This window comes from Xylaria bambusicola, assembly GCF_022495145.1.
Source record: "Xylaria bambusicola strain CBS 139988 unplaced genomic scaffold F5B22scaffold_12, whole genome shotgun sequence".
Lineage (NCBI taxonomy): Eukaryota > Fungi > Ascomycota > Sordariomycetes > Xylariales > Xylariaceae > Xylaria > Xylaria bambusicola.
Window position 1 is genome coordinate 484,097 of NW_025953565.1, and position 22,968 is coordinate 507,064.

The window sequence follows — 22,968 nt, forward strand, 5'->3', positions numbered from 1 at the left end:
GAGCGCTGTCACAGTCGCCATCTTCATTACACTTTCAGCGCCCACTATTAAATTACATTCTTGGGTATGTATGGGTACCTATGCCCAGAGCTTTTGCACTTACTTTAGAAGTCATAAACGTATCAAGTGGCAATTTACGCCCCCTAAATATCTTCGTTGCTTGTAGACTCGCACGGAGGGCATGACTCCTAGCAATTATGCCCGTATATCTGCTACCTAGATCTAGAGATGGTCTCGGGGTGTCTGAAATTCATCTGTACCTTGCGATACCCTAGTACTGTTTTGACTTGTTCTTCACTGTTCAAGTGAGAATATCCCTTATTTGTAAGACATTATTTAGCCTTTCTGATAAATCGTGAGAAAAGGGGTAGGAATTTGGTAGCCCAGCAAAGACAAAGAGGACATTGATTATTGCTTTCTTAAATTTTCGTTCATAACTTCATCCGTGTTCCAGCTCCCCGCCCTTACATACAACTCCGTCAGTAGGCCTGATTAATAGGGGGAACATCCGTTTCCCAATTGTTCGGCAACTGCCAAAGGCAATTTCCCGATGGCATTAGCCCATAGCATACACGGCATTGCAGTGTTATTACTGTTTTATAACACGCATGCGATTTCTGCTTAGAATCCAGCTTTTCGAGCCTTATTCTCTGCTGCTTCTTGCTCCCTTCCCCTGGCGGGTTTGGCCCCCTGAAGAGCAACTTGATTTTTACATGAAGGGTTTTCTACCAATTCCACATTGGGACCCTGTTCAATCTTGCTTGCGGTATAATACGAAGAAGTGGCTGTTGAGAGGTCACTGCGTTTTTCCTTCCGAGAGAAGATGTTCTTCAGTCTACCGTTCAGGATGCTTGAACTTGGACCCTTTGGTGGTCTTTGCTTCTTCCAAAGGGGTCCAAGCTCTGGAAAGCAGACGCAAAGGACGGCCGTGGTGAGCTCAGCAAGTCTAATTTGCAACAAGTCAACGATGATACGTTTAGTTTGAGCTGTTTAGACAGAGAAATCTTACCCCCATTGAATAATCTCTGGCTGGACCCAGGTCTTATCTGGGTTTGAGCTCCCTTTAATGCGAACAATAACGCCTGCTAAGCTGAAAGCAGGAGCACTGGAACATGTAAGTCGTCATGTATGTTAATGAATCTTGAACACGTGCCTCAACCCAAATGTAAAGACTAATACGACTGTCGTTTTCTTTTTGAGGTTCATATTCATGTGCCATACTGCCTTGACAGGAAGCAATAGGATAATAAAATCGGTAGCTGTATTGAAGAGCCCGCTGATATTCAGTAGCATGCTTGTATCGATGCAATGGCCTGGTATGGTCGGATCGAATATTTTCTCCCTTGGAACACATTCCCAGATTTTGACAATGTTGACAGCAGTGTAGAATAGTGATAGGAGAACGATAAGAAACACAATGCTGAGGTCGAAGGGGCTCCATCGAACAGGCGAAAATACCCTTCGGTAAAGCCACAAGACCGCAACTTTCGCAATGCAAATGGTAATGCCGTAATGGATGGAAGCTATATTGAACCACTTTTCGGGGTCCGGCTTAGTATTAACTCCACTGAATTGAAGGCTATGGGAAGTATTTGACGCACATAAGACGCTTCACGAGCGTCAGCACGAGTTATATCCCATTCATGCTTTCCGCCATTGTGGTTCATAGTAGCAGCTCCGGTTCCGCAGAATGAGATTGTTCCTATCTGTTATGAAGTTAATGATGTGGAGCTGCAATGGCTTACATGACTATGACTATGACCCACGAATGCGATAGTGGCAAGCCCTGTAAAGCTTCTAAGTACATGGCCTCTGTGAACGGGACTTGGTGTCTTGCTTTGCTTACAATCCTCAAATATCCATGACCGTCTAATCCAGATTCTGGTGTATACGCGGAGTGCGAAGAAAATGGTCAAGAAAGGGATAGCGACTCCAATGGCAATGTTGTTCTGTTCTTTTAGAGATAGCGGATGCTCGAAGTTTGACGTAATGCCAGGAGGAGGAGGTAAAGCTGGCGCAGGGGTTGATTGTGTAGTCGTTGCCATTATGCTTGAACACACAAATCTTTCTCAAAGCCAATGGATGCCATTGACAAAGTGAAGCCAAGAATGGGGTGTGCCGCTGTCTGAGCTTCCAAGGTTAGATGACAGAGTTTTGATTAAATCCATCACTGGAAGTGAATGGAATCCGAAACGCTGTTACACAATGTTAGATGGCCAACACGAGCTGCCAGGTGAACCTGTTGGTTCAACATGCAGGTCATAGCTGCTCGCTCCCTGATCTTCGTACTGCAGCATACTTAGGAAGTAAGCCATCGTAGGTAGCGATACAGAGACTGGTGGTCTACCTCCTATTTCTGCCCTCCCTCTACCAAGCCCCCTGTCAGGGCTGTCTTGGCAAAGACAGGAGAGAGACGAGGCTTTGGGGGCCCGCTATGGGTCTTCCCCGATTGGAAGCCAAACTCTACAGTAGACGTGAACTGTGTACTGGAAGTGACATGTTGATAAATGGTGCCTCAGCATTGCACGCAGGTTCGGCAAGGAGGATGACGGCGTGGCGTGCGTCACAACGAGCCCGCAGGCAGAATTGCCAGCCTGCAGAGACTTCTTACAGAAACGAGTTCACTTCATTATCATTGGGCTCTACTCCGTACCGCATTGCAGACAGCACTCACTGACCAACAGAAGGTAGTAGCGGTGCCAATGAGCTCAGTCAGACCACGGCACGTCGGGGGTTCCAGCAAACTGCCCATTGCCCACCGAAACGGTGATACAATATTACCCCTCATTTCACTTTCCGCAGCTCAGGTAGCATCCCATCACCCCCTTCCCTTCTCCTCAAGCATCTGAAGTGTATCCAACAATATGTCTGCTAGCGAAGAGATCGAGGCTAAAGCCGTGCGAGCTGGTGTGAGAAACAGCTCAAGCTCGCAGCTGAGTGTGCGAGAAACAGACCCTCAATTTGACCACGGAAAATTGCTGCGCAAAATAGATGTGCACGTCCTGCCAATCCTTTTTGCCATCTATGTAGCAGCTTTCATCGATCGGTACGTCCTTGCCTACCACGCAACTCATATTCTAATTGTCGTCAGGGTAAACATTTCAAGCGCTCTGACGTTAGGCTTGACCAAAGACCTCGAGCTCACCGATCAACAACCGAATATTGCCCTCACGATCTTCTTCATTCCATATATCATCTTTGAGATCCCGTCCAACATCCTACTAAAGAAATTCAATCCCCATATATGGTTGCCAAGCTGTATTATAGTATTTGGTATTGTTACGATTGCACAAGGCTTCGTACAATCTTACTCAGGCCTTCTCGCAACGCGATTTCTTCTAGGGCTCGCCGAGTCAGGTATTTTCCCCGGGAGTTTCTATCTCATCAGCTTCTGGTATAAACAAGATGAGGCCCAGAAACGATTCACCTTTTACTGGTCGAGTACGATAATCGCCGGAGCATTTGGTGGTCTGCTTGCTTCTGCGATCTCAAAACTCAACGGTGTACGAGGCCTCAGCAGTTGGCGATGGGTTTTTATATTGGAAGGTATTTATGCTATCAACAGCCTACTAGAGGTTGAAGTCTCGCAGGTAGACTAACCACGATCTTACTCAAAGGCATCGCAACAGTTCTTATCGGATTCATCGCATTCTTCTCTATCACTGACTTTCCCAGAGAGGCAAAGTGGCTTTCTCACAATGAAAGAGAGTTTCTAATAGCTAAAACAGGGGCGAGCGAGTCTCATGACGTTCCGGTTACTGCTCGGGACATCTCGTTCTTTCTTGCCAAGCCAAAGAACCTGGTTGCCGGAATCATGTATCTCGGTAAGCTAAACACCATAAATAGGGATGTTCATCGTGTCTCAAGCTAACTCTCGGTGATAGCGCTCCTAATACCTTCCTACTCATTCGTTTTCTTCATCCCTACGATCGTACAAGGCCTTGGATACGGCACCGTGGAAACTCAGCTACATTCAGTACCTCCGTTCGCTGCGGCTTTTGGTTTCGCTATAGTAACAGCATATATTTCGGACAAGGCCAGATTACGTCTCCCCTTCATTCTCTTCGGTTTAGCTTTATTGATAACTGGCCTTTCAATTTTGATTGTATTTCATGATGGTTCTTCTTTCTCTATCAAATACGCCGCATTGTGCCTAGTAGCAATGGGAACACTGGGCATTGGCGGCAATATGATATGCTGGTATGTCATGAATCTTCAAGGTCATGTTGAGCGTAGCATTGGTTCAGCGTGGCTTCTCTGCTTTGGTAACCTTGGTGGTATTATTGCCACTTTTTCTTTCTTGAAGAAGGATGCACCCTATTATCATACGGGCTATGTTCTGTGTATCTCATTCAGCGCCCTATGTGTCATCGCTAGTATTGGGTACGGGTGGTTTATTTGGCTGGAGAGGAAAGATGATAAGCAGGCTATCGGCAGCGGAGACGTAAAACGAGAGAGACTCTACATATAGACGATGAGTAAAGTCTGATCAACCAGGCAAAGAATGTTCTGTCCCTCAATATCGCTTGCTGGTACAAAGGTTAACTTCGTGTTGTTGCACAGAGGCTCTGAATAGTCTCGGGCTGTCTAAAGCTGTTATAAACTTACTCTCACAGCCTTTACTCGTCTCCTAAGCCATAAACGCTATGTAGATAATTTAATTCGATAAACTAGTCAAGTTGATACAGGTACGCTGACTTTCGTGATATCAGACTCATGTGCTTCTCTTATCTCTCAATACCAGTACTCACTAACTTTTGTGAGGACAGCAGATTGCTACATTCGTGTCTCGAATCTAACTCCTTTCAGAATTGGATATTCTACTATAATAGTCAAGACCCACGTAATTCTGCAAATCAGAAGGTTTCTAGCTCTGCGGCTAACCCAGGTCTATTTATATACAAATTGTTGAACGTAGGTGGGGCTATATAATAACCGTTAGACCGCTCGAACGTCTAACGGCGTCGTTTTTGCCGTTCGAGACAAATAGGTAGGTATCGTTAACCTCCATACCGTAACTCAGCCAAAGATTTCAGGTCAGTGGGGCTGAGCAGCCTCATTCCAAGATGTCTAAGGCCGGTTCAGTCAGCTGCCGAAGGCAGAATAGCCCATGTAACACTTACACTTGTTGTTACGAATAATCTGACGGAATCAGCGGGGCGTAGAGCACTATATTTATATGCTCGGCTTCCTTCCTTCGAAAATGAAACCGCAACGATACAGGAGTCGTATTCAGATTGGGGGCATCGTTTGGGGGGGGTATTCTAACTTACTACATTCTGCCTGACGCCTTCCCCTGAGACCGAAAGCCCTTGTTCAGAAGAAATATAAATAATTCCCCTCTGTCCGTTGGGAAGGAGATATATTCATGATGAATCAACACTCTAGAGTCAAGCCTGGTATCATTTCCCCGAATTTGCCCGAACTTACACTGGGTTCTTGACCGGAACGCATCCAGAGACACAATGAGGACTTGTACGATATTCCAGAGGCTGTCGATGATCAGCGCCATCGCAGGTTCGGCCGCGACCAGTCTCAATTTCACCGCAATCAGTACTAGAGACAACACCAGTCACTTTGAATGTTGGCAACTCTCCACGCCGTTCGAGCACTCAAACCAACTCGGAATCGCTGGGACTGCTGCTGTTGTCCTTGGCGACGTTACCAACATGACGTATAATGTCATCCCGGCTGGTTATGATAGCGGACTTCACACCGTACCGAGCAACCAGTAAGTCGGGTGCTCATGCACTGATGTGCGATCATCGCTAATCATGAAAGATGGGCAATCGTCTTGAATGGTGTCGCCGTAGTTGAACTAGCAGACAACAGCAGCATCAGCGTGACCACGAATGCAGGCGAGTCAGGCGTGCTATTTTTCGAAGATACGGCGACAGTGAGCCGACGAGGCCATGGAAGCTTCTACCCTGGAATCACGGAGACGATCTTCCTACAGATTCCCACAAAAGACGGGATGGTACCTGAGCATCGGGTCTTGTCCAATGATGCTCCTTGCAAAGGAACCGAGTTTACTGGGTTGCGAGGCATGGCGGTCGGTCAGTATTAGCTAATGCTCTGGCTTTGAGTTTTCTCGGCATGTGCGTGCAACGAGAAAGCAGACGATATGTTTAGGCTGGACGGGGCAATTAGAAAGTTCGGTATAGAAAATAGAAATCAAGGGTCATCCTAACCAGTGTGTTTCTGGGTGAATTGTATGAAAGTGCTACTACATAATATGTATGTAGGTACTTCAGTAGGTACCTTATCTTATGTACATGGGTACTTGATTAGCAGGTAGCACGAGGGGGACTATACTTCTTTATTCAACCGAGATTTCATTACCTACCTAGGTAGGTATGTACCACCAAGGTACGGAGTACATATAGGTACTTGGTCTTGTCAACGGACCTTATGACTGCGGACGATGAGTGGCTCGTCTCCTTGGACTCCATCAGGCAGGCTCTGCTACATATTCCCAAGTCATACACGAGGACCTGACTACCTAGGTAGGTATATAACCCCCCTCCTTTTCATGCTATGGTACCTAGCAGGTAGGTAGGTTGATACGGTAAATACCTACTATAAAGTCAACTGGGCAATATTATTGCTTGTCCTTGACGACATTGTCAACACCATGTCTAACCAAAACCCTCCACTAGAGAAGGACACCCACGGTTCTTCAAACACAGTTCCCGTACCTCTTGACTATGCCCCGGGCCACCTTGCAGACATGGACAGCCCTATAGGCAATCCAGATGCGACAAATTGCTACAAAATCGAACAGCCAGAGGTCGAGAAAGCATCAGGCAGCGAGTTGGCTTCCAATTCCATCCATGACGCCAACAACAACAACAACAAGATCATCATATCGTGGGAGAACAACGACCCAGAGAATCCTCACAACTGGGCACCCGTGCGTACTTGGTCATCAACTTTCTCAATATATACCTGCCTGCCTGCCTGCCTGCCTACTGTACCCAGCTAATTTCTGTACAGAGACGCAAGGCGCTCTTCGTGATAGCGACCATGATGATAGTCATCAACAGCACGATGGGCAGCGCGCTGCCGAGTATGGCCATCCCGTATATCACGGCCGAATGGCGAGTGACTTCGGCCACCCAGAAAGGTCTTCCCATATCAACCTATTTAATCGGCTACGTCCTCGGTCCCATTCTTTGGGGTCCACTCAGCGAGCATATAGGACGTCGAAGTGTGACTATAGTGACATTCTTTGCGTTCACTGTATGGACACTGGCCTGCGCGCTCGCTACCAGCTGGCCGGCGTTCCTGGTGTTCCGGCTGCTCTGTGGTGCATTCGCCAGTGCTCCTATTACTGTGACCACCGGCCAAATTGCCGATATATACGATGACCCGGTGCCTCGAGGTCATGCACTTGCCTACTTCATGGCGGTGACCGTGGGTGGTCCATTGTTGGCTCCGATCGTCAGTGGGTTCTGCTCGACCACCGTCGGGTGGCGTTGGACCTTCTGGGTTGCCCTTATCTACGCGGGTGTCACGTTCCTCGTCGTTATGATATTACCAGAGACTTACGCAGCTGTGATTCTGTCCCGACGGGCTCAAAAGATACGCAAGGAGGATCCAAGTTCCCAGGTCTACGCTACCGCTGAGCTTGAGGACAGAAATATCAGACTTGTTGTGACTCGGGTGCTAACACGACCTATTCGAATGATCCTAACGGAGCCCATCGTCTCGGCTACCTGCGCTTACCTTGCTCTCCTCTATGCCATCTTCTACATTTCCTTCACGGCATTCCCCATCATCTTCCAAGACCTATATGGCCTGTCTGCTGGTGTTGCTGGACTGCTCTTTTTGCCAATCGCTCTCGGTTCCATTATCGCACTAGGGATATTCTTCATGTGGGATAATCACCTTCGCAAAGCCATCGCCGAGAACCGTCCTTGGGTTATGAAAGAAGAACATCTCCGAGTTCCTCTGGCGATTCTCGGTGGCCCAGTCTTCGTCGTGTCGCTATTCTGGCTTGGTTTCTCTGCCAAGCTAAGTGTTCACTATATTATTCCCTCTCTGTCTGGGATCGGCTTTGGGATAGGGTTCATGTTGGTATTCATTGGGATGCTTAACTACCGTAGGCCACCCAGTGTGTAAATTCATGAACTGGTACGATGGTACTAACTCTCGACGATATAGTTACGGATGCATACGAGATTTACGCTGCAAGTGCCAATGCTGCGTCCAGCTCGTCGAGATCTCTGGTAGCTGTAGTCCTACCATTAGCCAGCACCCCTCTCTTCAATCGGCTTGGGATCAGTGGAGCTTGTAGTCTCCTAGCTGGACTCAGCCTTCTCCTTAGCGCTGTTCCATTCATATTTATCTGGAAGGGCGAACGTATCCGTGCGGGATCCAAGTTCTGCATCGAGTTGAAAAAGAGGAAGCACGAGGCACAGCTGAAACTGGCGGCCGAGGGCAGAAAAGGTGCTGAAAATAGACAAGCGATTCATGAAAATGGAAACGGGACTGTTTAGATCACACGAGCTTCAGATCTCGAAGCTTATGAGCGTAGGTCTTAGTGTAGAACGCTATGATATTGGAGGATTCTTCCCAGCAGGTCTGAAGATCATTTTCCACCCGCAACGACGCGTTAACAAATTGCTTCAAATCTATCCCTTGATCTGATATCCACCCGTCTTTCAGTCCTATTCAAAATGAACCCACTTACTATCAGCCGTTGCTGTACATAAGCGGCACCGTTCACGGTGCCAGTGTCACCCACGTCTTAGCCACCAGTCGCTTGTTTAGGTACTTCGGCCTAGAAGCGATGGCATTTGAACTTTCAGGAAATTGATGCCGGAATTGGGTCTCTTATTCTAAACACAATCCTTTCATCGTCATGAATCTCAATTTCCGGCAGAGCTTCCGTACCGTTGGTGATTCCGAAAGACGGATACCTCTACTCCGGTGGCGTGCAGGTCGCAATAGTGGGTTTAGAAGCCTCTGAGGTGGCACATACCCACTCGTAAAGGTAGTACGGCGTCGGCTCTGCCGTGGTCGGTAAAGGATGATGGCCTCCCAAAGGACAGCCTCCACGTCTCGCGCTTACAGACAAGCTGTTGCACCCTTCACAGTCCGCTGTCAAAGTCCTGGTCTCCGTTGTTGTCCAGCTCTTGCGGCCGCACCAATTCTTGACGAACCCGGGATCGGATTCCCTAATGGTGGCGGCTAGCATGCACTCACTGTCGGGTGCAGCCGTAGCTGTGGTGATGCATTGATTTGTGCTTGAAAACGTGTCTATAGTGTATCAGAACTCAAAGTTGCTTGTTTCGGTGAATATGACATAGGGAGTTTTTAGTTGTATTCGCTTATCGTGGGACTCACAGATCGGTTCTGTTGGCCATGGATTAATTGACGATGATGTTGTTGTTGTTTCTATTGCGGTCGTTTCTATTACGGCAGCTTCGCACCCTTGCAGCTGGCCATTGAAGAAACCTGCAATTACCAGAACTCCAATCGCCTTGGAACAAGTTGCCCAGTTGAGCCCCAAGTATATCATTTTGACGCGGATCAAGACTTGTCTTGTGTTGAGGTGTGAAGGTTGAGCTGTCACAGAGTCAGATGAGTCCCTCTCCTTTTGAACGAAGACTTACGGTCGGGTTTTATATTTACATGTCGTATGATCCAGCCCCATATACGTTATGAATACGAAGTCGAGGCTCCATATAGCAACATTCAGCCCATGCAGAACATGCGGATAAATTACATAAAGACATCTCAAAGCAGACAAATGGTTACATTAATGGCCTTTGGTCGGTTGGATCCTTCAATATTAACAGCTGTAATACGCGTTCGTATGCGTTGTGTGCTGCAGGTTATAGATTATTGGGTCACACATTGCCAATTTTTTTCTGAAGCGAAGAGTCTAGGTCCTCCTCGGAATATAGACAACCCCAGAGCCATCGCTTCGTTATTAATTATCCGAGGTTGCATTCGGATTCCGACCCGGCGTTAAGGCAGTGATCGGCCCCCATGCCGAGGACTCGTTGTAATTAGAATACATATGCGGGGTTGCTTGTCTGATAGATGTATACTATTTTCGGTGATAGATATTGTATATTGGAGAGCGACAAAAAAAACAAATGGTAAACAACGTACTAGAGCTTGCTACATACAATGAGAAACTATGTTGATATATTCGAGTCTTTGCGAGAATTCTATATAAGTTAAGCTCCAGAACAGTACTGGGGCAGTCTGGCAGCCATTTCAGTGTCAGCACAGGCCATTGCGATCGCAAGCTCAATCTGTTGAACACCAACGTCTAATGAATCGAGGGCGACTCGATATGACTTGACAGAATACACAATTCCCACTATCCCAAATGCTATGCTGATGATGGTCAGCAATGCGACAATGAAAGCGGTCCAGAAGGTTGCCTAATTTAAAAAGTTTCTGCGCTCTTCGTATTTATGGTGAGGGCTTAATGGGTGAACATGAGCTTTAGCAACCCATGGGTTAAAAGAGGGAGCCAGAAGATAGAAGTTCTCAATTGGAAGAAATAAACAGACAATTCTGACCAAACTTTATGTAATTAACTTAAATCTGATAACATTTCTACCTATAAATGCGGTTACTACTAGAGGACACATACATGAACAAATCGACCAATACAACATATTCAACCCAATTGCATGCCATCGCTTATATCTGACACATATAACTAGAGCAAAGAGTCGTCACCCAATGCAACTGAGGCAACGACTGAAGAAGAGTAGAACGTTTAGGAGAAGATGGAGAAAGAGCAATTGATCGTCAAGGACGGTGGCCCTCTCATACCGAGCAAAGATCAAATCAACTCAGCATGGTCGCATGGTTGGAAGACATGGTCTACCCTTATTTCGACAGCGGAGAGCCCTAGCTACCGGACTATCTGTTGGATTTTATTATTAATGAGATACCTGCATTTAAAAGTTAGGGCTGAAGGCAATATCAGGGTGAGACATGGTTTTCGCACAGTAACAGCTCTAGGGCACCCTACGTTACAGCACGGATAGTGTGATTTAAACCCCATTCCATGATGCCTCTAAAATCCACAGACCTGACCCAGGTGGCTGCTTTCCCCCCTTAAACTGGAACCCCGGACTAGCCATTTCGAAAAGACGGGCCCAGTCAGAAACCTCGCGGTCTGCAGCATTGAACAGCATCATCATATTTAAATCACCAGATCGTACGTCGGACGCCGCTCCAGGCGACATCTCTTCAGGTCCGGGTACCACCACATCATTCAACAGTACTCGCGCACCCACCTTCAGCGCTGGGATTAGCGCCCGCAGTATGCGAACGGCATACTTATCTGACCAGTTGTGAAGGCATGCGCGGTACAGATACACGTCAGCTTCGCGTATCGGCTGCTCGGTAAAGAAGTCGTGTGTCATATAACGCAAGCGGTCGGCGACATCAGCGGGCTTGCGCGAATCTGCCTCGAGGATCGTGGGCTTGTCGATGTCCTGGACGACAAGGTTCATCGACGGGAAGGCGCGCGCAAGCGCTATCGCCGCCTCGCCATGAGAGCCACCCACGTCGATTACCGTGGCGCCATCCTTTAGCCCGCCCCAAGGCCACGCATCCACGAGGTAACGAACGTCCAGATCCGGACGCGCCGCATACAGGCGCATTCCGGCAGCGAAGCGTGCTGCACGCTCTGGGTCGGCGGCTAGGACTTCGAACATACCAAGCGAGGTCTGATTCGCGAGAGAAAACCCCGTTTCGTTGGGCTCCTCAGACGCGGGCCAGCGTGCAATCGCCTCGCACGTGTGGTAGGCGGCAAGCCAACAGTCGTCGGCACGCCATCGGACCCAGGCTGCTACATCGGAATCCTCAGCAAGTAAACGCGAGCTGGCGCTGTGGGCAATGAAGCCCGGCCGTGGCTCGCGGAATATATGCTGTGTGATGGCGTGACGGACCAACCTCCGAAGATGCGATTCTCCTATGCCGGCGGCAACAGCCAACTCAGCGAAGGTAATTTCGCCGTTAAGTGGGACGAGACGTGCGAGTCCGAAGCGTACGATGGCCAGCTCGCTAAGGTGATAGTTAGGTTGGCTCCTAAATAGATGTTCGCGAGGGCCAAGCAGGAGATCACGTAGTTCAAGGGTATCCTGTATAATGGCCTCGCGAGTAGCTAGAATACGGCCATTAATATTGGGATGGAATAGATTTAGCGGCGCATCTGGGTCGAATGAAGGGGTAGGCAGCGACTGCGAGACCAGGAAGTTGTCGATTTCGGTTGTGTTAGCAGCTATGCGCGCAGATAGCTCTGCGATGCGCGTTGGTTTGGACATCTTGACACACAACGTACGTTGGTAGCGCAACACAAGTTCGGATGGGGGTAGGGGGAGGACTAGGATGAAAGGACTAGGATGAAGCCCGGAAAAGGGAGAATGACAAGGCGCGTTTCGCGGGTTCGAGTAGGAAATACTGAAGTGCACCAAGCAGCTCCAAGAGTCCTACATACCTCCTAGGCATCTACGAACTAATGTAAGCGATCACCTGTCTCCTCAAATCAACAGCTTAGCCAGGTAGCCGGCCAGTTTGTTTGAGTAACCAACAGTTAGTACGCTGGTACAGGAGCCTTCTGCAACACCATAGGTGCAATTACGGTCCGAAGGCCGACCGCGCGATCCGGCGAGGGGCTGTGAGCATAGCAATGCAACATTGACCTCATGCATGGTACACAAAGGGCCCCAACAATCGGCCATAACACCCAATATCCGGGAGCCTCACCCGTCATCACGAAACATGTCAGACATTTGAAGCCAACGGCAATCGTAGGACTGGGCTGGAAAGGGCTGGAAGCTTGGCAGCTAATCCGTCATTGCTGGCATAACACAGTGGCAAGCAAATATTGAAGCTGAATCTGGAGTTAGTAGGCAAGTTAACCAACATCAAATAGTCAGACAAATAGATACTATTACACGCGGGCTACGTATCTCATGCAAACGTCGGAACAATGTGTCGTACTAGGTGGGCCTATATAATAGCCGTTAGACTGCACATTGTTTAACGGCGTTATTTTTAACAAGTGTGGCACAATGCCAATACGTGTATTAGAGACATGCACAGGATACCTACCTAGGTAGGTATAAGTAAGAGGAGCTTATTCATTATTTGAATCATTGTGAGATGTGCGCGTTCGAAACTCTGATATTTGATAGCTATGTCCTTTCCTAGACGTATTCTCTTAAATGAGGAACAGCATCCAGCACACCAGGACTCCCTTTTGACCACACTAACCCAACTTTCAGGCTCGATTCAATAGCCGGCATGGTGCGACTATATGCAAGACTGGCAAGCGGTCTAGAATCCAAGCTCTCAGTCTGTCTCCTCATGAGTCCACTGCGTGTAAACGACCTTTTCGTCGTCCCCGGTAGGATCAGATGCGCCCTCTTGAGCTACATCTAACAGCCGAACGATTGATTATCAGCCACATGGCACTGGTCGCTCTAATTTCTACTTGGTGTTGGGGGTTAGGATCCACAGTACTCACCGCGTACGGTCTGCTTTAGAAGTACGGCAGCGGCTGCCACATATGATACCATGAAGGCAGTGAGAAGGAATTTGGCGTACTGCATTGTGTTTCTGTATAAGGGGGGTGGGTCGCTCAAGAACCTTTGCCGTAGCTTGAGGGGGAACTAGTAACGTAGTCGGCTGGAATGGTTGAGTGATGGATTAAGTTTCTGCGTGGAGACCAGTATTATAGATAAGAAGCAGCGCCCTTATATACGCAACTTGCGAGAAGCAACTGTTGCGGCCTACCCTGACTATACGTCTCAAGGCTGAGCGGCAAAGATCGGAAAGAGGGAGGGCCGTTAGGCTGCTTGATAGTAGATTATGCATAACCTGTTGGGAGCCGTTTTGCAGGCCCCCACGGCGTTGTCTTGTTTATTATTCGGTCCGATCCAAATAAGAAGGGATCTTCTCTCGACTCACCGAACGATAATCCAGTTGGAGGTACAAGTCTTACATACATAAAAAAGTATCAAACTTGGTGCTGAATAGCAAGGCTCTCGTCCAGAGCCTCTCGACTGAGTATTAATTGCTCAAGTCCTGTTATCATCCTGCATGAAGATATTAATAGAAGGAAAAATTAACTCGGCTAGTCTACGTCTATATTGATATCGCCCAACGGGCGCCTGATGAATATGGGGCGTAGTATTTCTCATATCCAAGTTCTGCCAACGCTTAAGTAAAGTAATGTCGCCTTTCAATGAGCGCCCAACATTGATCTGTCAAGATTTCGCCATTAGCAAAAATCCCTACTATCTGCACCAATCCACTCTCGTTACCCCTCTATTTCACGTTTTCTTTTAGCAGTCCCGTCATCAAAGTCTCTCTAGACCTAACACCAGCGCATATAAATGATGACGGGCCACTTCAAGTACGAAGAACTCGTGCAAAGCGAGGAGGATAACTCATCTGATATTTCCAATCTTCATCCTTGTGTTGTAAGCACGAAGTGGTGGCGCATTCCATTTCTTAGTTTCATAGTAGGTGGTGCACTCCTCGCCGGAGCCACGGGCTTCATGATTGGCAAACACGTGCAACAACACTCTCTTGATATGGACTGGTTCTGTAAGACTCTCCTCTCCAAGATATCAATTTTTGGGGTTTCAAGATGTATGGATCTCCTTGAGCTCATCATAGTCGTATAGCGCCGCCTGATGATGTCCGCATAACATATGATTATCAGAGGCAATTTGCGGATCGTCCTAATAATTCTACCCAAGATCCATGGACGGAAATAATGGCTCGTATGGCTTCCTGGCAGAAATTTATCGCTTCCTGGCTCTCATTAATCAGCATTTAGCTGCAAACGGTTTCATTCAGCATCCTTCTATATCTGCAGAGCTTCACGGCGTCTCAGTGTTCCATCAACTCCATTGTTTAGTAAAGACACCGCCTGAAATTTAACCTGTTAATAAATACTAATGAAGAGCTAGAATGCTATACGACGAGCGTACTGGGCAGCCATAGATGGTATTCCTATTTCTCACGTATCTAGGCCGGCTCATGTGAGGCATTGCATTGATTATCTCCGACAATCACTCATGTGTCACGCAGATACCAATCTAGAGCCGGTCATTAAGGATCTCGGGGGAGTCACAGGTTTCGGATCTGAGCACAAATGTCGTGATTTTGAGAAGGTCAAAGAGTGGGTAGGTGCGTGGGCACCAGTAATATCAGACGATAGACAATGATATCGGAAACCCATTATGTTTTGTAGAGACACCTCTCAGGCCCCATATACATTTAGTGTTATATTGACTCAATGAAGCTGTCTAGAAATACTCCACTCATGAGTATTCCGAGTCAGGAAGCAGTAAGGTGGAATCCGATAGATCTAAGCGGCGTGACTTAGCCCAGCTCTGCAACCTGTCCCACTTCACACATCTGTGTAAGGCTCTACCATCACGAATTGAAGGCCCAAGAAGCGCACCTGAACCCCCTTCACGATTATCATACTCCCAGACAGAAGGTATCACGCTGATATCACCTCGACACATCGTTGAAAGTCTAATCACCTCTAAGCAGTGCTCTATATGATGGTCAGAATACAACTAATGACACAATCCAATGATCAAAGAAAATTACCCATATGTTCATGTTTCAGAACTAGTTCGCGCTCAGTTGAGTTGCGCCAGTAGAAGTCTTTATAAAGACCTTGACGTAGAACTTTCTAGCGAAAAAATCAGTTGCCAGTACTCGTAAGCCTCCTTCTGGATCCCACCTACCACACAATGAAGTTCATGAAAGACTGCCAGTGAGCCCATATATCCTGAGCCATCACGCAGCTCAAGAGATGCTGTACCTATTCTCTTAAGTTCTTCGGGAAGTATCTTAATGCTCATCCCTTGTGAATAAACTTAGTGAGCTGCAAAAAGCGATGAGAAGATTATGAGTTCAATTTAATTACCTTGCAACAAGCTGTTCCAAGAAGCATCCACATGCTGTGATGGCTCTCCGGTATAATTTCCATATTGTATATATGCACCGAGGTGTCTGTTCTCCCATTCCAATGCTTCGAGCGCCGGCGCTATATAAGTGGAAAATTTAGCGAACGTTCTTATTTATTATCGACCAAAAGGCTGTGAGACTCACACCAGGTTCGTTCATTCACACAGGTAACGGAGCTACTCCGCGCAGCGATGATTACCACACCCGTGTAAAAAAATAATGATAGCAAGATAATTGAGAATTTGAATGGTGCGCATATTTGAACAATGCGAGATCTTATGGATGGTCGAGCAAGGCCTGGTTTCTCTTCAAGCTGAAATGGCGCACTCTCCATTTCCGTGAGGAACGGAGAACTTTCGGGTTCAGCCATTCTTGGTGAGAAATCCAGGACCTGGAGTAGACCGAGACGAGAGAATTAACAGGTGTCACACCTTTATTTCCGAGCCGCCAATCTGTAGGGACTCCTTGATCTAGCTGTGACTAGCATTTGAACACGATAGTATATATTGGGAATAGAGCCAGTATTATTAATGTTACAACTGTGTCCTGCAAACGAGCCGCGGCCTACGTCTGGGGAACCCGGTAGTATTACGGCGGTTGCCTCATTGCTGATCCTCCATTGCCTTGTGTTAGGCGCATGGTGGGATTGCATGCATTTGCATCTTGTCGATGAATACTAACAGTCGGTCCGAAGACTCCAAAGCTTTCAGAGCTTCCGGGGGCCAAATGTCACAAGGCAGCGCGCGAGGAGCCTTGCGACTAAGCTAATCTCGAATTCTCACCAGCAGTCATCTGTTATAGCGAACCGCGTACCAGTAATATTAGCTACGAGGTCCTCGACCCCACTGCATGCATGTAACCTGGTGTAGGTGCGTATACCATGTAGAGAGTATGTAGAACAGTGTTCGATGAACACCTCAACGTCCATGTCGGTTATTGGGGGTGCAACGCATCGGCTATGGTCCCGCAGCTAACAATCTATTAATGCGTTGGTTATTCGACAAAGCAGAAATCTGCCTACTTCATGCCCCCTCCCGAATCTTCTTAGGTTAGTATATTAAAATTTGGTGCTTGCGAATGTGCTCGAGCCCTGGCAGCGGTAAATTTTATGTCTATCCTATGCGCAGCACTTCACCTGATAAAATTCTCCTCACTTTTAACAGCCAGGTTCTCTAACCTAACATTTGATCCACGCTTGAAATTTGGCTTCCCCTCGCCATGGCTCTGCCTCTATGTACCAATATCGTCATCATATCTGTTACTTTTGCTGTTCTAGCGATTGCAGCAGTCTGCCTTCGCTTTCGGGCCCGGCGGCTTCAAGAGGCCAAGTACGGCATCGATGACTATTTAATCGTGATCGGGTTGGTAAGTACATTGAAACTACATCAATAACCATATCCCGTCTCTTTATTAATCTGCGTCCAGGTCTTTGCGGTAGCAATGTCTGTGAGCAATAGCATTGGTACATTGTTTCCCTTAAGCAAATCGCAAGGGTCCCGGGCCACCCCACCACCCACCCAACACCACTCAATTGAAGCCGTATTTTTCAACGAAAACGATCGCGATCGCTGTTTTTAGGCGGTTACAACCGTAATACAATCTTTAGGCTCCGAAATATCCTCTTAAATAATTTCTAATAAGTTTTTTAAAGTTCCAGGTACTTTATAATTACTTACCTTATTTTTATAAATCTTCCTATTATATACCCTACGTTTAATCCTTTATATATTTAATATCTTTATAAATTTATACCCAGGCGTTATTTTTACCTTTTTTCTTTTTAATTTAATTAATTTTTTAACTTTAAATTAAAGGTATTAAACCTTTACTTTAAAAGTTATAATTTTATTAGCTTAAAGGTTTAATACCTTTAAGGCCTTTTAAATAATTAACCTTTATATTAATATATTAAATATATAATAATTTATAATAAATTTTTAATAACTTTATTAAAGATTTTAACCTATTAAAAGTATTATTATAATATATTTAAGGTTAAATATTAAAAAGTTTAATATTTTAAGTTTATTTTTTATTATAAGGGCTTTATATTTAACCTTTAAAATATCCTTTTTTTTTAATAATGCATTTCCCACTTAACCTAGCCACCTAATTAACCTGGTTATATTTTTAACCTTTATATATACATTTAAAAATATTTTAATAATTATTTATATAATTAATTTAAATTAATTTAAATTTAAATTATTAAACATTTCTATAACATTTTTATAAGTTTATATATTATAGCTAGGTTTACTATAAACTTTATAATGTTGGATATAAATTTCCTTCCTTTTTATATAATAATTACCTTAACATATAATGCAATTTTCTACTTTAAAAATACTTTATACCTTTATTTACTCTTTAATATCTTTAATAATAAAAGATCCTTTATTTTATAATTTAATTTTCTTTATATAATAATATTTATTAAATTTATAATTTATTTTATAAAAGCTTTTAACCTTTCCCTTTAATAATATAAAATAATATATAATATTAGTTATATTATATATAATTTAACCTAATCCTTTAATAATAAATATAAAAGAATTATTTTAATATTATATAATCCTTTATTTAATATATTTAAAAAAGGAATTAACTTTAGTTAAGTTATTTAAAGTTATAATTATATAAAAATTAAATAGTATTAAGGATAAAGGGTTAATTTAAAGTATAATTAAATAATTTAATTAATTAATAATATAATTTAAATTATATAATATTAAACCTACTTTTTTAAATCCTCCTTATATATTATTTAAAATAATTACTTTATTAAATATATAAAAAAATATAGTTATAAAATCTTCCTTTTAAATATAAATAATATATATTTATATAAAGCTTTTAATTTACTTTTTATATAATTGTTTTAAAAGGTTAAATACTTTAATATTAAATAATTAAAGGTAATAAAAGGAATAAAAAGGTATATAAAGAATAATAATATTATTTTCTTTATAATATAATTTAAATTTATATAAATAATAGCTTTTATAATTATTAAGGAAAAAAAGGTAATAATATTTTTTTATATAGAGCTTTATATATTTATTAAAATGCTTAATTTAATTTATAACTTATTTATTTATTATTTAACTATTTTTTATAATTATAATTTTTTAATTATTTAATATATTATTATTTTTATATTAAAGCATAAGGTAGTTTTTTTCTATTAAAATAATATATAATAGGATAATTTAACTAACGCATCTCCCACTTGACCTGGCCATCCAATTGACCTGGCCACCCCCCTAGCCCATACAATAAACGTTGGTGCGCTAATCACGTGATAATTTAATAACTCTACAAATAATAGTCGTATGAAACAATAAAATATATCATTAGATTCGTAATGAAAAGAGCTATTTAACGGTACCCTTCATTAGTTTATACGACTTATATTCGCGGAGTTATTAAGCTATACGCTAAAGTAAGCGCTAAATTAATCCTTACTTAGCGCCCCTTTAGCGTATTGCTTAATATCTCGCTTAATAAATTTTGTAAAAAATAGTAAAAAATACCTCTGGATTCCCCTTTAACTAACGGATATAAAGGTACTAATTATTCAATTGTACGATCAATATTCGTAAAGTTATTATAGATTGAAATAATGGGGTTTTATATAGGTTATTGGGGTGGCCAGGTCAATTGGGTGGCCAGGTCAAGTGGGAGATGCGTTATATAATAAAATTATTTAAATAATTATAAACTATTTTAAATTATTTAGTTAAATAATTTATAGTTTTTATTTATATTTAATTAAAGTTATAATTATTTTAAATATAATTTTACTTATTATAAACCTAATTTTATTAAAGTTATAAATATCTTTTTTTTAAATGTTATTTTTATTTATTATTTTTTATATAAGGATAAATTAAATATAATATTTAATTGGATTTTTATTTAATATCCATTAGTAATTAATTCTTTAATTAAAATATATTTAAATATTTAAAGTTTATTATATAAAGTTTAATGTTTAATTCTTTTTAATTAGCTTTTAACCCTATAATGCTATTAATTAATTAGTTATATTTTTTATATAATTATATAAAAGCGGAAATAATTTTACTATAAAATTAAAGATATATTATACGATTAATTTTTTTTTATCCGGAATTAATTGGGCTTTTAAAAGTAATATTTCGCTTATTAGTTTAAAACCTTTTATTTAAAGGGTAAATATTATATAAGGAATATTATAAATAGTAATAATATATTAAATAGATAATTTTAAATTTTATTTAATAGTTTAAAATATAAGCTATAGGTTGCTTTTTTTATAAAGGGTTTTTATAATTATTAATAGAAAAATAAGGGATTTTTTTTATATATATATAAAGGTTAAAAATATAGCTAGGTTAATTAAATAGTTAGGTTAAATAGGAAATATATTATTATATATTTTAAAAATAATAGTTTAATTTAATCCTATAGAAATATTTTAACTATTTTTTATATATTTTTAATTTATTTAAATATTAAAATATTAATCGTTATAAATTATAATACTTTTAATGTATTTTTTTTAAAAGGTTTAATATTTAAACTAATTAAAAAGCATTTATAAAAATAATTATAAAGCTATTTTTTTAATAATTTAAAAATTTTAACATTTAATATTTATATAATATAATTATAATAAAGCTTATAAAAGATTAATTATATTTTATTTAATATATAAATTATTAAAAAAATATTATTTATATAATATATTTCCTACTTAACTTGGCCACCCAATTAACCTGGCCACATTTTTAACCTTTATATATATATATAAAAAATCCCTTATTTCTCCATTAATAATTATAAAAACCCTTTGTAAAAAAAGTAACCTATAGCTTATACTTTAAGCTATTAAATAAAATCCAAAATTATCCATCCAATATATTACTATTATTTATAATGTTCCTTATATAATACTTACCCTTTAAATAAAAGGTTTTAAACTAATAAGCAAAATACTACCTTTAAAAGCCCAATTAATTCCAGATAAAGAAAAATCGATTATATAATACATCTTTAATCTTATAGTAAAATTATTTCCGCCTTTATATAATTATATAAAAGATATAACTAACCAATTAATAGTATTATAGGGTTAAAAGCTAATTAAAAAAAATTAAATATTAAACTTTATATAATAAACTTTAAACATTTAAATATATTTTAATTAAAAAATTAATTACTAATGGGTATTAAACGAAAATCCAATTGAATACTATATTTAATTTATCCTTATACAAAAGATAATAAATAAAAATAATATTTAAAAAAAAAATATCTATAACTTTAATAAAACTAGGTTTATAATAAGTAAAATTATATTTAAAATAGTTATAACTTTAGCTAAATATAAATAAAAACTATAAGCTATTTAATTAAGCAATTTAAAATAGTTTATAATTATTTAAATAATTTTATTATACGGTTAAATTATTCTACTATATATTATTTTAATAATAAAAAACTACCTTACGCTTTAATATAAAAATAATAATATATTAAACAATTAAAAAATTATAACTATAAAAAATGGTTAAATAATAAATAAATAAGCTATAAATTAAATTAAACATTTTAATAAATATATAAAGCTTTATATAAAAGGATATTATTACCTTCTTTTCTTTAATAGCTATAAAAGCTATTATTTATATAAATTTGAATTATATTATAAAGAAAATAATATTATTACCCTTTATATACCTCCCTATTCCTTTTATTACTTTTAACTATTTAATATTAGGGTATTTAGCCCTTTAAAATAATTATATGGAAAATAAATTAAAGGCTTTATATAAGTATATATTATTTATATTTAAAAGGAAGATTTTATAACTGTATTTTTTTATATGTTTAATAAAGTAATTATTTTAAATAATATATAAGGGGAATTTAAAGGAATAGGTTTAATACTATATAATTTAAATTATATTATTAATTAGTTAAATTATTTAATTATGCTTTAAATTAACCCTTTATCCCTAATACTATTTAATTCTTATATAATTATAACTTTAAATAATTTAATTAAAGTTAATTCCCTTTTTAAATATATTAAATAAAAGATTATATAATATTAAAATAGCTTTTTTATATTTATTATTAAAAGGTTAAGCTAAATTATATATAATATAACTAATATTATATATTATTTAATATTATTAAAAAGGAAAGTTAAAAGCTTTTATAAAATAAATTATAAGTTTAATAAATATTATTATATAAAGAAAACTAAATTATAAAGTAAAGGATCTTTTATTATTAAAGATATTAAGGATTAAATAAAGGTACGAAGTATTTTTAAGGTAAAAAATCATATTATACGTTAAAGTAATCGTTATATAAAGAAAAAGAAAACTTACGCCTAGCATTATAAAGCTTATAGTAAACCTAGCTATAATATATAAATTTACAAAAATATTATAAAAACATTTAACAATTTAAATTTAAATTAATTTAAGTTAATCGTATAAATAGTTATTAAGATATTTTTAAATATATATATAAAGGTTAAAAATATAATTAGGTTAATTAGGTAGCCAGGTTAAGTGGGAAATGCATTAATTATTATAATTATTATATATTAATATTATTTATTTATTATTATATTAAGTTTAAATTTATAATATAAAAACCTTTTTAAGTTAATTTAATATAATTTTATTATTAAATTATTTTTTAAATAAAGCTTAAAAGAATTAATTATTTTATAAGTTTATATTTTATTATAAAAATTATTAATATTAAATATTTTTACCTTTAAAAATTATTATTAATAAAAAGGTATAATTATTAATAATAATATACTTTAATATTATTATTTATTTACTTTTATTAATATCTTTTTTAAATATTAAATAGTTAATTACTTTATAAATAATTTAATAATTATTATTAATACTTTATTTAACCTTTATTTTATTTATATTATATTAATAATCTTTTAAAATATTAATAACTTTT

At 39.9% G+C, this 22,968-nt stretch overlaps 10 protein-coding genes across 10 annotated transcripts; 5 read left to right on the forward strand and 5 right to left on the reverse strand.

Annotated features, from left to right (window-relative positions):
- Nucleotides 1-621: 621 nt before the first annotated feature.
- Nucleotides 622-2,045, reverse strand: F5B22DRAFT_635202 (uncharacterized protein; the record flags this gene model as incomplete). Its single annotated transcript, XM_047977104.1, has 6 exons — nt 622-946; nt 1,010-1,105; nt 1,154-1,536; nt 1,602-1,706; nt 1,767-1,786; nt 1,847-2,045. The coding sequence occupies 6 exons, from the start codon at nt 2,043-2,045 to the stop codon at nt 622-624; spliced, it is 1,128 nt and encodes a 375-aa protein (XP_047832608.1).
- Nucleotides 2,046-2,864: 819 nt separating this feature from the next.
- Nucleotides 2,865-4,471, forward strand: F5B22DRAFT_635203 (putative allantoate permease; the record flags this gene model as incomplete). Its single annotated transcript, XM_047977105.1, has 5 exons — nt 2,865-2,907; nt 2,953-3,046; nt 3,092-3,546; nt 3,618-3,824; nt 3,885-4,471. 5 exons carry the CDS (start codon nt 2,865-2,867, stop codon nt 4,469-4,471), a joined length of 1,386 nt encoding a protein of 461 aa, XP_047832609.1.
- Nucleotides 4,472-4,877: 406 nt separating this feature from the next.
- On the forward strand, nt 4,878-6,374 carry F5B22DRAFT_599438 (uncharacterized protein). The gene is made up of 2 exons (XM_047974462.1): nt 4,878-5,731; nt 5,782-6,374. Exons 1-2 carry the CDS (start codon nt 5,466-5,468, stop codon nt 6,065-6,067), a joined length of 552 nt encoding a protein of 183 aa, XP_047832610.1. The 5' UTR covers nt 4,878-5,465; the 3' UTR covers nt 6,068-6,374.
- On the forward strand, nt 6,355-8,767 carry F5B22DRAFT_599445 (major facilitator superfamily transporter). The gene is made up of 4 exons (XM_047974463.1): nt 6,355-6,506; nt 6,660-6,913; nt 6,997-8,104; nt 8,167-8,767. The coding sequence occupies exons 1-4, from the start codon at nt 6,425-6,427 to the stop codon at nt 8,499-8,501; spliced, it is 1,779 nt and encodes a 592-aa protein (XP_047832611.1). The 5' UTR covers nt 6,355-6,424; the 3' UTR covers nt 8,502-8,767.
- A 90-nt stretch (nt 8,768-8,857) lies between these two features.
- Nucleotides 8,858-10,072, reverse strand: F5B22DRAFT_599486 (uncharacterized protein). The gene is made up of 3 exons (XM_047974464.1): nt 9,621-10,072; nt 9,352-9,573; nt 8,858-9,264 (listed from the first exon to the last, which is right to left on the reverse strand). The coding sequence occupies exons 2-3, from the start codon at nt 9,524-9,526 to the stop codon at nt 8,927-8,929; spliced, it is 513 nt and encodes a 170-aa protein (XP_047832612.1). The 5' UTR covers nt 9,527-9,573; nt 9,621-10,072; the 3' UTR covers nt 8,858-8,926.
- Nucleotides 10,073-10,476: 404 nt separating this feature from the next.
- Nucleotides 10,477-12,413, reverse strand: F5B22DRAFT_66263 (S-adenosyl-L-methionine-dependent methyltransferase). The gene is made up of 2 exons (XM_047980462.1): nt 10,982-12,413; nt 10,477-10,925 (listed from the first exon to the last, which is right to left on the reverse strand). The coding sequence occupies exon 1, from the start codon at nt 12,303-12,305 to the stop codon at nt 11,028-11,030; it is 1,278 nt and encodes a 425-aa protein (XP_047832613.1). The 5' UTR covers nt 12,306-12,413; the 3' UTR covers nt 10,477-10,925; nt 10,982-11,027.
- A 922-nt stretch (nt 12,414-13,335) lies between these two features.
- F5B22DRAFT_644814 (uncharacterized protein) lies at nt 13,336-13,595 on the reverse strand (the record flags this gene model as incomplete). Its single annotated transcript, XM_047978486.1, has 2 exons — nt 13,336-13,421; nt 13,511-13,595. 2 exons carry the CDS (start codon nt 13,593-13,595, stop codon nt 13,336-13,338), a joined length of 171 nt encoding a protein of 56 aa, XP_047832614.1.
- Nucleotides 13,596-14,384: 789 nt separating this feature from the next.
- On the forward strand, nt 14,385-15,221 carry F5B22DRAFT_644815 (uncharacterized protein; the record flags this gene model as incomplete). The annotated part of the gene is made up of 4 exons (XM_047978487.1): nt 14,385-14,595; nt 14,676-14,774; nt 14,831-14,910; nt 14,964-15,221. The coding sequence occupies 4 exons, from the start codon at nt 14,385-14,387 to the stop codon at nt 15,219-15,221; spliced, it is 648 nt and encodes a 215-aa protein (XP_047832615.1).
- A 96-nt stretch (nt 15,222-15,317) lies between these two features.
- F5B22DRAFT_644816 (uncharacterized protein) lies at nt 15,318-16,348 on the reverse strand (the record flags this gene model as incomplete). Its single annotated transcript, XM_047978488.1, has 5 exons — nt 15,318-15,559; nt 15,616-15,700; nt 15,756-15,874; nt 15,938-16,057; nt 16,123-16,348. The coding sequence occupies 5 exons, from the start codon at nt 16,346-16,348 to the stop codon at nt 15,318-15,320; spliced, it is 792 nt and encodes a 263-aa protein (XP_047832616.1).
- A 620-nt stretch (nt 16,349-16,968) lies between these two features.
- F5B22DRAFT_599502 (uncharacterized protein) lies at nt 16,969-17,748 on the forward strand. The gene is made up of 3 exons (XM_047974465.1): nt 16,969-17,343; nt 17,404-17,440; nt 17,630-17,748. Exons 1-3 carry the CDS (start codon nt 17,197-17,199, stop codon nt 17,644-17,646), a joined length of 201 nt encoding a protein of 66 aa, XP_047832617.1. The 5' UTR covers nt 16,969-17,196; the 3' UTR covers nt 17,647-17,748.
- The last annotated feature ends 5,220 nt before the right edge of the window (nt 17,749-22,968 follow it).